General features: G+C 41.0%; 1 protein-coding gene across 4 annotated transcripts in view; it reads right to left on the bottom strand.

The window, feature by feature from the left end:
- Nucleotides 1-14,145, bottom strand: part of CDC16 (cell division cycle 16) — a 43,863-nt gene extending 29,718 nt beyond the window's left edge. For 2 of the 4 annotated variants that reach the window (XM_053218350.1, XM_053218339.1), the window contains exons 1-12: nt 13,944-14,145; nt 12,219-12,273; nt 12,019-12,116; nt 11,032-11,070; nt 10,550-10,690; nt 8,897-9,056; nt 7,852-7,943; nt 7,024-7,157; nt 6,116-6,195; nt 5,026-5,075; nt 3,775-3,848; nt 1,920-2,045 (exon numbers count right to left, since the gene is read on the bottom strand). In XM_053218350.1, coding sequence (XP_053074325.1) covers nt 1,920-2,045; nt 3,775-3,848; nt 5,026-5,075; nt 6,116-6,195; nt 7,024-7,157; nt 7,852-7,943; nt 8,897-9,056; nt 10,550-10,690; nt 11,032-11,070; nt 12,019-12,116; nt 12,219-12,273; nt 13,944-13,991 — 1,097 coding nt within the window. In that variant the 5' untranslated portion in view covers nt 13,992-14,145. The remainder of the gene's footprint in view (nt 1-1,919; nt 2,046-3,774; nt 3,849-5,025; nt 5,076-6,115; nt 6,196-7,023; nt 7,158-7,851; nt 7,944-8,896; nt 9,057-10,549; nt 10,691-11,031; nt 11,071-12,018; nt 12,117-12,218; nt 12,274-13,943) is intronic. The other 2 variants (XM_027065296.2, XM_027065298.2) reach the window with 2 other exon arrangements.
- Between the last annotated feature and the right edge of the window lie 2,384 nt (nt 14,146-16,529).

The raw sequence follows: 16,529 nt of genomic DNA, 5'->3' as shown, positions 1-16,529 counted from the left end.
GGCTCAAAGAAGAAATCATAAAGGAACACTTAAAGTATTTACACAATTTCAAACATTTATCCAAACACAGGGAAGTTAAGAGAACGCAAAGTTGTTCTGATGGGGAAGAAATGAAAAGAATAATGCTTATCTTGGTGAGCGGATTTGAAAATTTACTTGAATGTAGTTTGTTACATTGGAAAATTTTGTAATTAGTTTTGATTCTTAGGTAGAAACTGACAAATAATAACTATTCTGGGTTTGTGAGCACCCAGAAAAAATAAATAAATAAAATAAATAAAATTAAAAAGCACACTCTAGCCTGTGTTCATAAGAAACAACCCAAGGGGGCACCTGGGTGGCTCAGTTGGTTGGGCATCCGACTTCGGCTCAGGTCACGATCTCACGGTTTGTGAGTTCGAGCCCTGCGTCAGGCTCTGGGCTGACAGCTCAGAGCCTGGAGCCCGCTTCAGATTCTGTGTCTCCCTCTGTATGCCCCTCCGCTGCTTGCACTGTGTCTTTCGCATTGTCTCAAAAATAAATAAACGTTAAAAAAAATAGTAAGAAACAACCCAAGGTAAATTGCAGAGACTTTTTTTTCTGCCAATTGACCAGATTGATAGATTAGAGGTCTTGGTAGACACGGGAGCCAAGTTTTAGCAAAACACTGGGAAAGAAAGGTCTCACACATCACGGTGGATAAGGTGGAGAATCATGGACTCTCCATGATTGGTACTGAGGACCATTCAGGTGGGTCAGTAACTGCTGAAACCATTTTAACCTGGAGAACTATTTCTAATAATACGTTGGTATTAGGCCTGAATTATATATCCTCACCCTGACCAAATTCATATATAAAGCCCTACTCCAGTGACTACACTTAGAATGCTTGTAAGGAAATAGAAAAGGTAAATCAAACCTAACGAGATGACGTTCAATGCAGATAAATATATGATCCCACTTCTGAATACTATTAGCAAAGAAATTAAGGCAGCTAACTTTTACTGACTGCTTTCTGCATGTCAGACATTGTTCCAAGTCTTTAACTGGTATTGTCTCAATTGTTCCCAGGAATAAGTACTGCAATTCTCCCTATTTTTCAAGAGGGTACATACTTGGCTGAGACCCCCAGGAGTCTGACTCCAGACCAGCCCTTGCAACTACTGCACTCCTACTACCTCTCCAGAAACGGACACAGCCCACACAAAAGAACACCACGTGGTAGGGCTAGGACAAGTGTTAGGCAAGTCCAAAGAGAGTTGACAGGAGAGTTGACTCCCCACCACAAAGTAAGATACTCTTAGGGTGCACTTATATCACTTAATATCAATACTCTTAATATTGATATAAATCTAGAACACTGGAGGGGTACCTGGGTGGCTCAGTTGGTTAAGTGTCTTGACTCTTGATTTAGGCTCAGGTCATGATCTCATAGTCATGAGATGGAACCCCGCATCAACTTCTGCAATGACAGCACAGAGCCTGCTTGGGATTCTCTCTCTGCCCGTCCCTCCCTGGTTCATGCGCACACGCGCGTGCTTTCTCTCATAAAAATAAATAAAGTAAGTAAATAAAATCAAGAACGCTGTCAAATACAGTCCACAAAACCTACATCAAATACCTTTTGGACATAAATAGGATACAGATAACATATTTGCTCACGAATACTTTCATTCCTGCATGAGAAGGAGCCTCTAACCCTCCTCTCTTCCCTCAGCTTAATTTCCTAGTGCCATTCTGTACTGGTGAAAGTGACCTGCTAAGTCAAAACCACTACACCAGCCTCTTTCCCTCCATGTTCAATCATAAGCTACTAACAAGATACAAATAAGATATTTTTGTTTAGTTCAGCAACCAAATGGCAATGACAGTAATAACAGAATCGTCATTCTGTTAGCAAGAGCAGCCCTTCATGGATTTCACCACGCACTCTGCCGTACCCTTTCATGAGCTGCGCGGCTGTGAAGTAAGCAGCCATGGCCTGGTCATGCTCGCTCTCAACTGCAAATGAGTGTCCGTACGCTACCCACGCAGGCCCATAAGTCTTCTCAAGTGTTGTCGCTTTGCTGAAACAAGAAACGTCATTCTAGTGAGAGATTCATTCTTGTTAATTTTATATAAGCTGATAGCTTCAAGGATATTGGAATTAAATAAATGAGCTCTTAACATATTAAATACTTACATAACAATTGTTAATCTCATTTGAAATAAAAGGATGTTTAATAGTACGAGCAAAATTTTAAGACATTTTAAGAGAGGTCCACAACTTTTTAGGTCCAATAGTTGAACCCACTGGCACTCTGTATTTACAAATACAAATACACTCTGAATTTACAAATATTACTTAATCCAGGAGCTTTGTTTCAGTAATTGTGGTAGCAACAACCATTTAACGCGGGCATATTTTACACCAGACTCCATGTGAAATGCTTCATGTGCATCACCTAGTAACTTACAAGATAAATCGTTATTTGTATTTTAAACATCAGTATACTGAGGCTGGGAAGATTAAGTGACACCCTGTGGACGGCAGCAGGAGAACACCCTGGTCCTGCAGACTGCACCACACAGTCTAAGCCGTCATAAGTAGTCTTCAATCAGCAGACACCCGGTGACCCAGGACACCCAGAATAAAGAGAACACACCACAAAACAAGGAAAATATAAACAATGAGATGCCCATTTCCCAGCATTTTATTTTCTAAGTTTTCTATCACTCAAATGTTCCTTGATTCACATGGAGTCCATCACTAAATCAGAGAAGCACAGTTCAGAGGAACTATCACATCTGAATCATCTGCCTACTCCAGGAAAAAGCACAAGCAAGTTCTTCTAAAATGCTTAACATTCAACTGACCAGAGAACTCCCTGTTTTTCCGAGTGCAGGATCCTTATGAGTCATCCTACCAATTTTCCTAACAATCCTGGGATACAAGTATTGTATCATTCCCATTTTTAAAGAAGAGAGGGTCAGAGGTTATTAACTTTCCCAAGGAATTACAGCTAGCAAGTGGTAGGGCTTGTATTAGAATTCAAATCTATGTCCAAAGTTTACACACTTTTTCTTAGATCCACTTTCCCAGTTTGTTCATGTGGCTGAAATCACACTTATAAAGTAGCTTGACTGGGCTGCACACAGCAGATTCTTATATAAACCAGTTCACTATGACAAGAATTCTGTTTTACAGTCACATTTAGTGACCCTAATCTCATGTAGTTTCATGTAATTTCACAAGTATTAACAAAAGAAGTCCTAAAGTTAAAAGGTGCCGAGTATCTCTGTAAATGAAAAACAGGACCTTCCAAACGTCTATTATTGTTTCATGTTTTTTCTCACTTATAATTTACACACATCGTAAATTCCTTGAGAATAAGGTCTACACCACTGACTTTTATATCCCCTCATGACATCTTATAAAAAGGTATGTAACTGGGGCACCTGGGTGGCTTAGTCAATTAAGCAGCTGACTCTTGATTTTGGCTCAGGTCATGATTTCACAGTTCGTGAATTTGAGCCGCACGTCAGGCTCTGTGCTGACAGGGCAGAGCCTACTTGGAATTCTCTCTCTCACTCTCTCTCTGTCGCTCCCCTGCTCTCATGTGTGCACTCTCTCTCACTCTAAGATAAATAAACATTAAAAAAAAAAGGTACATGATTGATGCAACTGAACTGAATCTGAAAAAAATTATTCTTTCATACTGCTTTTAAAGTACTTAATTATCATATTAAAAAGGATGAACAAGAAATCCCTTACTATGGGCTCATTACAGAGGGAGAAAGACAACAGATCCATACCTGAGGTATCTTCTGGCATGTTCATTTTTATGACCAACCATGAGATAATAGCATCCCACTGCAAACCAAGACACCTGAAAAGTTCAAAATTTACTGTGACCAAAGATGCTTGACTTGGAACTGGAAATATCTAACATACCAGGCCAGAGGGTGGACTACACATTCCATTATGTGTTCTAGCTCAAGTTATTCAAGTTAGAAACTTCTCTGAGACAGGCTGTCTACTAAGGGTCCTAGATGAAAAAAGAACAGATTCTTCCTCAAAGTGCCTTCAACGATGTCCCTGCAGCATTCGATACAAGATGAGGTTCCTTCACACTTGGTACAAACACCAGCCTGAGTCGTGTCCTCCCTGGCTCCACCCAGGTTCTCACCAGCACTATGCAGGCTCGACCTCATTAGCAGACTTCTCTTGCACTGATTCTGCCTCTTTCTAAATTATTTTCATACTGGCCAAGGGCAGAGATTCTTGGGTGAGGCTTAGGCTTTGATCCCTAACTTCTGTCTCTAAGGACACAGTTCCTGAATTAGTTTTAATCTCTGGGTCCCAGTTGTGTTCCAAGGTAGCCTAAGAGACCCAATGACCCAACTACTGCACAATTCGGTAAGTTATGCTGTACGTGCAAGGTGAGGAAGCCACCAAGTAATTATTAGCATCACTTACGAGAGGTGAGAGTATGACTTTCATTTTCAACATTTTATTTTTCTGTATATCAAGTATATTAAAATAAGCATATATTATTTCTGTAACCAGAATAAAAGGATTTTTGTTTTAAGCTATTGTTTCAAGATACTTAAAAAAAATACTTTCATGGATTGAAAAGCTAACGCCACTTCTAATTATCATAGCACTAGGAGGTCCTCCTCCAACATCTTAAAATAAACATTATTTGGGGGTGCCTGATGGCTCAATTGGCTGAACATCCGACTTCGGCTCAGGTTGTGATCTCATGGTTCGTGGGTTCGAGCCCCGTGTCAGGCTCTGTGCTGACAGCTCAGAGCCTGGAGCCTGCTTTGGATTCTGTCTCCTTCTCTCTCTGCCCCTCCCCTGCTTGCACCCTGTCTCACTCTGTCTCTCAAAAATAAATAAATGTAAAAAATAAATAAATAAATAAATAAATAAAAATAAATAAATAAACATTATTTATTTGAACTTAAATATAAGTTACTACCTAAAAGCCAGTTAAGTATTTTTTTAGAGTTCAGGTAAGAAAAAAACACCATAAGAAAAAAAGGTTTACATTTACTTACAGGATTACTAGGATACAGATCCACCAATTTATGAGAAAGGTAGAAAAGTTCTACATTAAAAAAAAGAAAAAAAAGAATTAGATCCAGTCAATTTTAAGATACGACTTTCCTCTAGTTACAACTCTTCACGATCAAACAAATTTATTCTCATAGTAACACTTTCATAGTTTTCTATTTACTTAATAAAATATACAACTACTACAGTTGTTTCATTCACAGCCCCCCACCAACCTCTTACCCTACAAGTGGACCAAGTGGACACTGAGTGCTTCTGGAGTGACTGGAAAACTGGACGAGTCTCTCATGATAAAGCACGTCATGGTGCTTGAGAAGTAATTTCAAAGCTCTTCGCTTATCTTCATAACTGGTATCACACACTCTGTGCCCTTATTATGGACCATCTTAACTACCCATAACCAATTTGAGTGATTAAACTTTCAAGTTTCAAATCAGCAAGATGATTTCTTCTTGAGTAACGTGTAAGTCCTAACACATCATGATGTGGTTTCCTATGTGCAGATTTGGATCCATTAGACCAGCACAGCCAGAGTGTCCGCATCTCCAACAAGCTTCTAGGAGATGTGATGCTGCTGGTCCATAGACCACACCCGGAGCAGCAGGGGTTTGGAATTGGAGTGTCAGGCTTTTTAAACTCCTGACACAGCTTAAAAGATTTAAGGGCAAATAACATCCAAACATAACTAAATTGTTTCTGAAATGTTAAAGTATAGGAAACACAAGCAAAAACTCTGCCCCCACCCAGTTTCTAAACTATTTTCTATCAGTTTTCTTAGGATTTTACAAAAAAAAGAAAAACTATCTGCCGATACTCTAAAGCTTATACAACTTAAACCATAAAGTACATTTGACAACAGGAAGCAAGGGAAAACAAACACTGTTCTGTAGGCGTAAGAGAATTGATCCTCAGTCACTCTGATAAGCTTTTCTTACACTAGCTGTTACTTTTGTCAGAGAACTCCATTATGTTGTTAACTGTAATCTCAATTATCCAGGACTTGTGAGACATAATGTTAAGTTACAGAAAATTTTTTTGTCTTAACAATTATTATTTTGATTTAAAAAAAATTACCATTTGCTTTATTCAGCTCCACAAGTGTCCCTATATGTACAGGTAAACAGTTTGCATGGAAAGGATCTTTCTCCATTACTCTGAAAGTCAAAGCAACATTTACCATGCCAGAAGCAATACATAACAGAACATACCTCATTAAAATAGCTATGTCTAAACAGTCATTACATCTTTATGTAAAATACTTTTTTTACTTTTTTAACTCCATTACCTTCAGGTTGGCTCAATTAAGGTAATGATTATCTTATAAATGAAAGGGAAAATTCTGGTTTATTTAGAAGGAATAAAAATAAACACTATCACATACATTTATTTTAAATCAACAGAATTACAAAATAAGCAGTCTAATTACTAAGAAGGATTAAAAACAATATGAAATATTAAACAGATCGTAAGTATTTGTCAATTAATATTTTTGTGAATTCAAGGATGTTAAGTAATCCCAAAGATCTGTTAAAAATAGCATATGTAATTTAGCTACAAGACAAGTTTGAATCATGAAAATTGGTATGGTGGGGGCGGCAGGGAGATGGCTTAGCTACTTAGTAAGCCTGACTGAGCACCCAGCATCTACAGGATTTGACTAGTTCCTACTTTAACAAAGAAGGGATTTTATGAGACTATGTGCCAGAATGGTATTTTCAAATTTGCAAATTATAAAACACTGAGACGAGGGAATTGTCTATTCCCAAGGCAATGGACTAAACCGATAAGTGCCCATAAACCTGTGTCTGTAAATTGCTCTTTTAAGATAACAATAACCCTTCTAGTAAACTCTGCAAATTGTAAAGGCAACTTCAATTATCACCAATTACTTCAAGCTTATTCACAAAGCAGCCCTACATACTTCTTAGGTAAAATGAGAATGGACTCTATGCTCCTACACAGAAATAAGTGGATATACTTACACAGAAGTAAGCTTGTAGCACATTTTAAAATCACAGTTATAATAATGTCTTTCAGCCAAAGACACTACCACATCCAGATTCTCCTGCAAACCATCTACAGACTCGGGGAGGACAGTTTCACTGGGTTTATTATACTGCAACAGAGAAAGGGAAACATGAACCCAATGTGCAGTACAAATCAAACGGCAGACTCGATCTGGCCCAATGGCTCAAGGGTTTACACAGGGCAGGTGTGAACCTCTGGGAGCCCTGACTTTATATCTTATCAGCCCTCCTCTCAATCAGCTGGACTCTCTTCTCAATTTTATCACGGAATTCCAGGGCAGGAAGTATTTTACAAATCAGAAGTTCAGGGGCGCCTGGGTGGTTCAGTCAGTTGAGCATCCAACTTCGGTTCAGGTCATGATCTCACAGTTTCTGAGTTCAAGCCCCACGTCAGGCTCTGTGCTGACAGCTCAGAGCCTGGAGCCTGTTTCAGATTCTGTGTCTCCCTCTTTCTTTGCCCCTCCCCTGCTCATGTTCTGTCTCTCTCTCTCTCTCTCTCTCTCTCTCAGAAATAAATTAAATTAAAAAAAAAAGTTCACTAAGCATAAGAAAAAAATCCTCATTTTCACACAACGTCCCACTTATGTTACAGTTCAATCTTTTAGCATAAGGAATCCCTAGAAAAAAGACATGTTTTTGGACGCTTTTTAAGGAATCATATCATCTATTCTTGCAAATGTGCTAATAAAAATTAAGTTTTAAAAATTTAACTAGTAAAAGAATAGATGCCAAATTTAGTAAAATAGTTACATAAAGCAAAACTAATTTTGTGTTTTTACTCACCTTTTTTAATTTGTTCTCAAATAGAAAGCGTAGCAATTCCTGTTCTTCAGTACAGAGCTTGCCAAGAGGTAGTGACTCAAGAAGTTCTTTCTCTTAAAAATGTTAAGAAAAAAGAATGTCCTCACAGTATTTATGGGGGTAAAAAGGCATCAATAAAAAATATTCTTCTATAGTTCTTGGTCTAAGTAAATCAAACTCAAAAGAGAGAATAACAAGATCAAAATATACTTGAAAATCTAAGACAGTGGTTCCAGACCCAGGTGATAAGAACCACCTGGAGGGTTGAGCCATGAAGCCTTTTAGGCGATTCTGGTCATCACCAGGTGCAAGAACCATCCGGCCAGTTTCCCAGCCTCAGCAGTGCTGACACTCTGTGTGGATAATTCTGTCGGTTGGTTGTCCCACACCACCACAGGATGGTTAGCAGGATCTCTGACCTCCACCCACTAGATGCCATTAGCAACCTCCCATCCCGTCCCCAATTTATAAAAATCAAAAGTGTCCCTAGGGCACAAAATCAACCTGAGAACTACTACACTAGATAGACTAAAATGTGCTTGAACCCCACTAACACAACATCCCTATTTTCTCTGTGTTTCTTGCACATATCCACCTCACATTACTGCTGACATACTAGGTCTGTGGTTCTCAGCCTAGCTGCACCTTAGGGTCATCTGAGAGCTTTGAAACATCTGACGCCAGGACCCCACTGCCAGAGATTCCATTCCACTTGTCTGGAGCTGGGACCTGCACCCTGATGTTGTTAAAGGCTTTGAGGTAAAGCCATGTTGGGCATCTCTGAATCAGATACTGAGATCTTGGTTTACACTACCTCAAGTTACTTCCCAAAAAGATGGCCTCACCACATCACAACCCTAAAGATTCTGACAGCAAAGGGCACTGCACAATCCACCACTGTCCTTTGCAATGTGCTTCAGGTCTGTTTAAACATGCATAGTCTGCTCTTGACTGTAAAGGTTTCAGAGAAAAAAAAATCCAAATGATATTAATTGTGCTAAACATGAAAACACCTGAGTTTCCAAACCTTCTTGAGCTGTCAACATGTGGTGTGATGTTAAAAGATCAAATGCTTCAAAACAGTAGGCATCCAGCTTCAAAGCTTCTTTGTAGCTATAGGTAGCTAGGGCTCGGTTATCCAGAGCATCATAGATTTTCCCTCGTAAAAGACAAATAGAACTCTTTATCTGTTGGAAAAATATGATGAGTCATGTACTAAATCAATACGTCAAAATTTAATTTTTGATCAGAATGGTCTATTATCTTAAGGCTGAGACTTCTCTTGACCTCTAAAATAATTTATTCAATCCCAACAAATTAACAGAAACAGGAAAGCGAAGTAAAACTTCTCTATCTTCCCTAGGCTCTCCTCACTTCAACAATTTTTAGAACTACAGCACGTCACTGCTACTTGGTTCCTTATCTGTTCTGTCTCAAAGAGGGTAATGATTTAGATAGTAAGCAGAATACAAATATTAAATTAAACTCAGACAGTTTGATAGGCGGGTCGCAATGAAAGGATCTTAGTAATAAACACTGAAAAACTGGTGGCAATAAGGTACCACGATTAGGGTCATGAACTTGTAGCATTGGACAGACCTGAGTTAAAACCCCAGCTCTGATGCTTCCTAGTGACCCTGGACAAGTTTCCTTCCCTCATCTAACTTACAGGGCCCTGTGACAAGCAGAGGTGCTAGTCTTCTGCAAAGCAAGTACATGTGAGGTGTTCACAGAGTAGCCACCTCACCACTACCACTAACAAGAGGATGTGGGCAGCAATCCAACCTAGATTCTAGACTCTGAACCTCAAGAAACATGCAACTAAACCTACAGATGATCCAGAGACGGGCAGCTAAAACTGGTAAAGGGACAAAGAAGATTCATCATAAAATCCAAACTTAAAAATAAGAGGATGTAACAAGAGAATCTTACACCAATGCAGTATCTTATGACTTGTAAATAATAATCATAATAATAATCATAATAATAATTTCATAAGATAAATAATGCATTACAAACAAACCATGTATTTCTTAGCAGGTAAATGGTAAGTAGTCCAAAAATAATAATGGTAATACCAGACTCCCTCATAAATACCTTTATTAGCAGAAAAATAAACGTGCTCCTTAGCACATAAATAGTCTCAAGAAGGCTGTTAAAAAAAAAAAAACAGAAAAAAAGAAAAAATAATAACAGTCGAGATTAGTAATCTGTGAATGTCATTTATTATGTTACATTATATAATCTCTGCCAACAAGGAATTTGCAATTTTAGGCAGATATGAAGTATACAAACTGAAGTAAACAAATTACATAAAGAGTAACACCAAACCACTCCCTGGAAAGAAGCAAACTATGGTTTCCTGGGGTAGGTATTGAAACACAGTAAGAAAGGGAAAGGTTATTCCATCTGTGGGAGTAATTTAAGGCATCAAATATGAGAAGAAAGTTCTCAAGTCAGCCTATTTCAGACTCAAGCATATGAGGACATAGCTATAGCTTCCATCTAATGACTCAGAAATGTCTCAGAGTCTTCTTGTGTTTCAGTGGCAAATTAAGTAAGTTGGCAACTGAACTGTTTTAACATGGTGATCCTGAAATAAAAGAAAGTGATTTATGTTTTGCATGTCGTGTAATTCTTACTGATGTTACTGAAGTATGTTTATTGCAGCATTACTTACGGAGGACTGTGACATTTCCCAGTCATTGGAGGGGTCTTTCAAGCCACTTTCATCCTTCAAGTACTTCTCAAATAACCTTTTGTTGATTGGCTCCTCCATGTCAAGAATATCAAGTGCCTGCTGATGCTCTTTCGCAGCATACTGTGTTGTGCAAAAGCCAGAACTACTGTTTATCACCTATCACTTCGAACACTAGACATACAAGCAAATACTGTCAATTTTAAAAGGGTCATAGAATATACCTACTCATTACTTATATTTAAAATGTAGAGCTTAAAATTTCAAATTCTAAGGCAGAGTTTTCTTCATGCATGTCAGATATTGGTAAATAGAGAATCAATATTTTATAGCACACAATACTAAAGAAAAGAACACTTCCTCATGAATACTTTACTAATCTGCCAGCTCCACCACCAGATTTCTGTATAACAGCAACATAATTAAACTTTTACCAAGAAAATTAAAACAGATGGCATACTTACATGGCATCTAGCTGCGAGGTAGCGGCATGCTTCATACAGCTAGGAGAGAAAACAATCTGTTAAGGAGGTTACGGCAGGAAGACGCAAACACAGTACTCGTGAGACATAAACCATATAAACTCTGGAAGAACGGCATGAAAGTACTAGCAGTTAAGAAAACATGTGCAAGGGACAGAGGTGGAGGGGCTGGCCAGCATTCCAGGCACTGAGCAGGGACACTCCTCTATGGGACTGCAGACAGTCAGTTTGCACATGTTACTTGTACTGGTGGTGGTGGTGGGTTCGACACCGACGGAGAGAAACCACAGGGACTCTGGTGCCTATGTAGGTGGTGGGAAATCACTGATTGATACTGTCAGTGCTATAATCAGGTCTGTGTTTCTGTGTTTTAGGAAGACCACTCTTGTGATAGTTTAAAAGACTGCTAAAAAGAGTCAGGGAAAATGGAAGTGGGAAAGATATTATCAAAGAAAAGAGACAAGAAGCTAAAACAAAACAGACAAATTAAAGGCCTGACATGTATGAGCAGTAATGAAATGGAAAAGAATATCCATAATTTCAGAGTTACTTAGAAAACAGAATTTTCAAAACTGAGTGATTAGACTGGGGGACAAAAGTGACTGAGATTAGGAATAAGAAAATTTTTCTTTACATTCAATAAGAAAAATTGAATCCTTTTAAATAACTTTGACATTTAATCTAATGATATTTTTTAATTAATACCTTTCATTTTTTTTTTAAGTTTATTTATTTTGAGAGAGACAGAGAAAGGGCTCAAGAGGGGTAGAGAGGGAGAGAGAGAGTTCCAAGCAGGCTCCATGTTGTCAGTGCAGAGTCCGATGCAGAGCTCGAACTCACAAACCATGGGATCATGACCTGAGCTGAAACCAAGAGTCGGACACTTAAACAACTGACCACCCAGGTGCCCCTCATCTAACAGCATTTTTGAAAAGTTTGGGAAGCTTTAAAGTTCACACAATCACTTACTTTGTCCAGTTTTCGTGACCGAAGTGCATGAGCTGCTCTGTGATATTGCGCTGTCAGGTAAAGACACTGAGCCAACCAATAAATGTCCTGGGGTTCCTCTGGAAGGAAAAAAATCACATAAATGGTCAGAGGCACAAGGAAAGATAGAAAAGTTTTTAAAATATAGAAATCAGAAAAAAAAATTACAAGTTGTCACTTACCATGAGAGAGTGAAGCTACTTTATCTGCCCAAAATAGAGCACTTTGATACTGTTGCTGTATCAAAACATAAAAAGTAACCACCTTGTTATTTCAATAGTTTTAAACAGATATCTAATATCGTTAGAATGCTATATAATAAATCAACATCTTAATACAATTTTTTACATGTAGCAAAGGTCTACCAATCTTATCTCCATTTTACATCTCAGCTAGGTGAGTTTTGGTTCAAAGGTACAAAAACATTATTGTAGGCTCTTTGATACATACAGCTCAAGAAGGTAGGATTTTTTTTAAACTTATACGTTGTAAAAATGTATAAGCAGGTATCTAAGACAGTAGATAATTTAAACAATTATTTTGCAGTTATCTCCTCATTAGCAACGTTCTGTCTTTGTACAGTTCTTGAACACCAGCTAGGTACTCTGTCACCAGTCAATCTGGGAAAAGGAATGCTTATGGAATGGTTACAAATCTGCTCAAGGTAGGTGCCCCCAGGGTGGAAACCGGACCTGTCTCATCTCTCACTACATCCCCAGAACCAAAAGGAAAGTGCTCAGAAGCACCTGTTCAGTTCAACTGACTCACCAACACAAGACCCTAACATACCGCAGGCATCTGGCAGTGTTATGTCACATCCATTAGAAACATTTCATATCAAATATGCTTTTCCCTCCCCTTCCTGGTTTTCAACTTACTTGGAGAGTATAAATTTTATAAAACTAAATGACCTTGGGGCGCCTAGGTGGCCCATGTCCTGATCTCAGGGTTCTGTTGGTGGTTTCAAGCCCCAGGCTGGGCTTTGCACCAACAACGCAGGGCCTGCTTGGGATTCTCTGTCTCCCTCTCTCTCTGCCCCTGCCCTGCTAGCGCTCTCAAAAACTAAACGTTAAAAGCAAACAAACAAACAAACAAACAACCTACCTGACCTTGTGGATAAAAGTTATGCTGCTGATTCTGGAGACACTTCCTAAACAAACTGCTGCTCATTCACGGGCAGTGCAGGGAATACAGACAGAGTTAACATTTATTTTTTATTAAAAAAAATTTTTTTTTAATGTTTATTTCCTCCTGAGAGAGACAGAGTGCGAGCCGAGGAGGGGCAGAGAGCAAGAGAGGCACAGAATCCGAAGCAGGCTCCAGGCTCTGAGCTGTCAGCACAGAGCCCTACACGGGACTCGAACTCACAAACCCTGAGATGATGACCTGGGCTGAAGTCCGTGTGGCTCAACCGACTGAGCCATCCAGGCGTCCCAACATGAATTTGTTAAAGTACTGATTTTACACAACAGGCTTGTTTGTATCTTTATTCACTTAAATTCTGCCAAATAAGAATTACAACTAAGCTTCTCGAAACTTTTCCATTAGCTAGCTAAATTCAAAGGCCATCCTGCAACTTTCCTCCTAAAATAACCCTTTAACTTCCACTGAGCAGTAAGTTTGTACTGAGCACCCACTGCGCGCAGCAGTTAGGACGGCTGCAGAGCGGGAGTCAACACGTGTAAAGCTCGCGCTGCGCTTTGGTGGCTTGCGCTCCCAAGGCTCCTCGTCCTCCCAGATGCAGAGAGGGCTGAGGGGCTGCCTCCCTCCCTTCCGGGGCTTCAGCCCAGGCCCCGCCGGACGAAGCGCCAGCAAGACCCTGACGACAGTTACCCTGCGTGCAAGGGCTCGGGCGCGCTGGCCTCAACGAGCCCCGGGGCCTGCGCTCCCCGGGCTGGGCCGCCCACCTGGTCCAGGTACTGCCGGACACGCTTCCGCAGCCGCTCCAGGTTCATGGCCGCGCGGCCGGAGAATCCGGCAGAGCGTGGTCCACCGCCCCCGCGCGCGCCCTCCTTCCCGCTGCCTGCCGGGCCCGCCCCGAGCCCGCACAGCTGTCGCCAGCTCCCAGTCCGGCGCCTCCGGGATCTTCCGCTCCCCCCAGGCCCCGCCCCGGAAGTCCTCCGCAAACGCGTTCCCTCCGGCTCCAGATACCGGGGGCGCGCTGATGGTTCCGGCGCGCTCCTGTGACCCTTGGGTTGCCGGGGTTTGGGGACCACGGACGCCTTTTCTCCCGACTGGAGGGCTCTGGTAGCACGGCCGGTTGTTGTGTCCGGGCGCCGTTCGCTCTTTAGCTCGTTCTGGGGGGCGGGGCGCTCAAGGCCGGCAGCCGGGTGGCAGCGGGGGCGTGAAGGGGGGTGGCCCGCCTCCCGGATCGCCGCGGGGGTTGCTACGCTTCCCGGTCATGTTGTCTTGCGGCCCTAGGGCCCGAAGCCCTAGGTAGAGGAAGCCGAGACCAAAAACAAGTAAGCTAAAAGGGCTGGCCAATTAAAACTTTGAATGGAGTGGGATTCGGCAATGAAAGGGAAGTGTTGACACCTGCTTAGTGAGGGACGCCAGCCCCCCAAGGACCACACACCCTGATTCCACTGGCGAGGGTTCGCCCACTGACTGAACCCTACTCAGGTGACCCTCAACCCCGGTGCAACCAGACCTCACTGTTGGACTTCCACGTGCCGTTCATCGACCCATTTTAACAGGAGTTCCCGTGTCAGTTCAGCCGGAATCCCCCACCCTCCATGTGTGCTCTCCCTTGACGTATGACCAAAGTCCTCATCGCCTGCATCCCCCGGTCGGGTCTGATCACCTCGGCTTGCCTTCAGCAAGAGTCCTGTTGGTTCGGTTTATCTTTTTAATTTTTATTTTTGTAAGTTTACTTATTTGAGAGAGGCAGAGAGAGTGAGTGGGGCAGGGGCAGAGAGAGAGCCCCTAGTGGCCTCTGCACTGTCAGCGCAGAGCCGACAGCGGGACTTGATCTCACCACGGTGACCCTAACAGTGAGATCATGATGAGCTGAAACCAAGAGTGGAGGCTTAACCCACCAAGCCACCCAGACGCCGCCGCATGGGTGGGTTTAGACCGAATCCCCCACCCTTAACTCTGATGTTTCCTCTTAATAATATTCTATTCAGAGACCCCCACCTTGCTCCTTGGCTATAGATTCCCGCTTGGCTTGTGCTGTATTCAAAGTTGAGCCGGATCTCTCTTCCTCACTGCGGATTTCCATCACAGTTGTCCATAACCCTATGGTGATAGTTCCCGGGCTTGAATAAAATCTTCCTTCCCATAAATCACCATGTCATTTCCAAACGTGAGAGGATTTTCCCTAGGTATCTTGTGCCTTTTGAATTTCAGACTATGTACATGTATTACCTTTTAAAGGTAGCTAAAACCTTTATAAATAAAAGGCCTAAAAAAGAAAGAAAATGCAGAATAACTAAAAGAATATAAAACTACCCATAAAGAATCCCACTCACTCAAAAATTCTCTTAACACTTCTGTGAGTAATCTGCCATGCCTTTTTCTATGCATGCACATACACTGGTAACATGTTGAAATTTCTTCTTCTGTATCTTGCCCTTTCCTTCACATCTTCCCAGAAAGAATCACTGTCAATTATTGTTATACACTTTATACTCTCCTTTCTGTGCTTTGAATGTACATATACACATTTACAAACATCTTTCTTTTCTAAAACATGATGATGTAATGTGTAATAACTCTGAGAATTGCCTTGTTCACTTGTATACATTAGAGATATTTCCCTGTCAGAACCTGCTTTGTTCTTTTTATGAACAAATATTTCACGAAAAATGTTTCATGTTATATTCATCGGACCAAGCTGGATTATGATGCTATACAAACTAATCCTTCACGTCATACCTGAGTGGCTGTGATGGTTAATTTTATGTGTCAATTTGGAGCACAGGATGCCCATATTTTTGGTCAAACATGATACTGGGTATGTTTGTGAGGTTTTTGGACAAAACTAATATTTGAATCAGTAGACTGAGTAAATAGATTGCCGTCCCCAATAAGGGTGGACCTCATCTAATCTATTAAAGGCCTGAATAGAACAAAAAGGCAGAGTAAAAGAGAATTTGGTCTCTGCCTAACTGCTTGAGCTGAGACATTGATCTTCTCCTGCCTTGGGACTCAGACTCAGAGAAACTCACACCATTGGTCCTCTCAGGTCCCCCCCAGCTTACTGACTTGAGACTTCTCAGCCTCCATAACTGCATTAGACAATTCCTTATAATAAATTATATATGTACACACACACACACACACACACACACACACACTCTCCTCTCTCCATGGCTCCATTTCTCTGGGAAACTCAGATTAATACAATGGCCATTTCGTTTAGGAAATCTTTGAGCTCCCCAAGTTGGGATTGTGTGTCCCTCCTATACTTTTTAGTAACACTCTGTATTTTCCTCATAGAAACACGATGGTAACTGCCTGTTCGTTTTTCCATATCACTCTGAAGTCTG

Source organism: Acinonyx jubatus, chromosome A1 (assembly GCF_027475565.1).
Source record: "Acinonyx jubatus isolate Ajub_Pintada_27869175 chromosome A1, VMU_Ajub_asm_v1.0, whole genome shotgun sequence".
Classification (NCBI taxonomy): Eukaryota; Metazoa; Chordata; class Mammalia; order Carnivora; family Felidae; genus Acinonyx; species Acinonyx jubatus.
The sequence above is the reverse complement of the archived record's forward strand: the minus strand, read 5'-3'. Positions and strand labels throughout refer to the sequence as shown.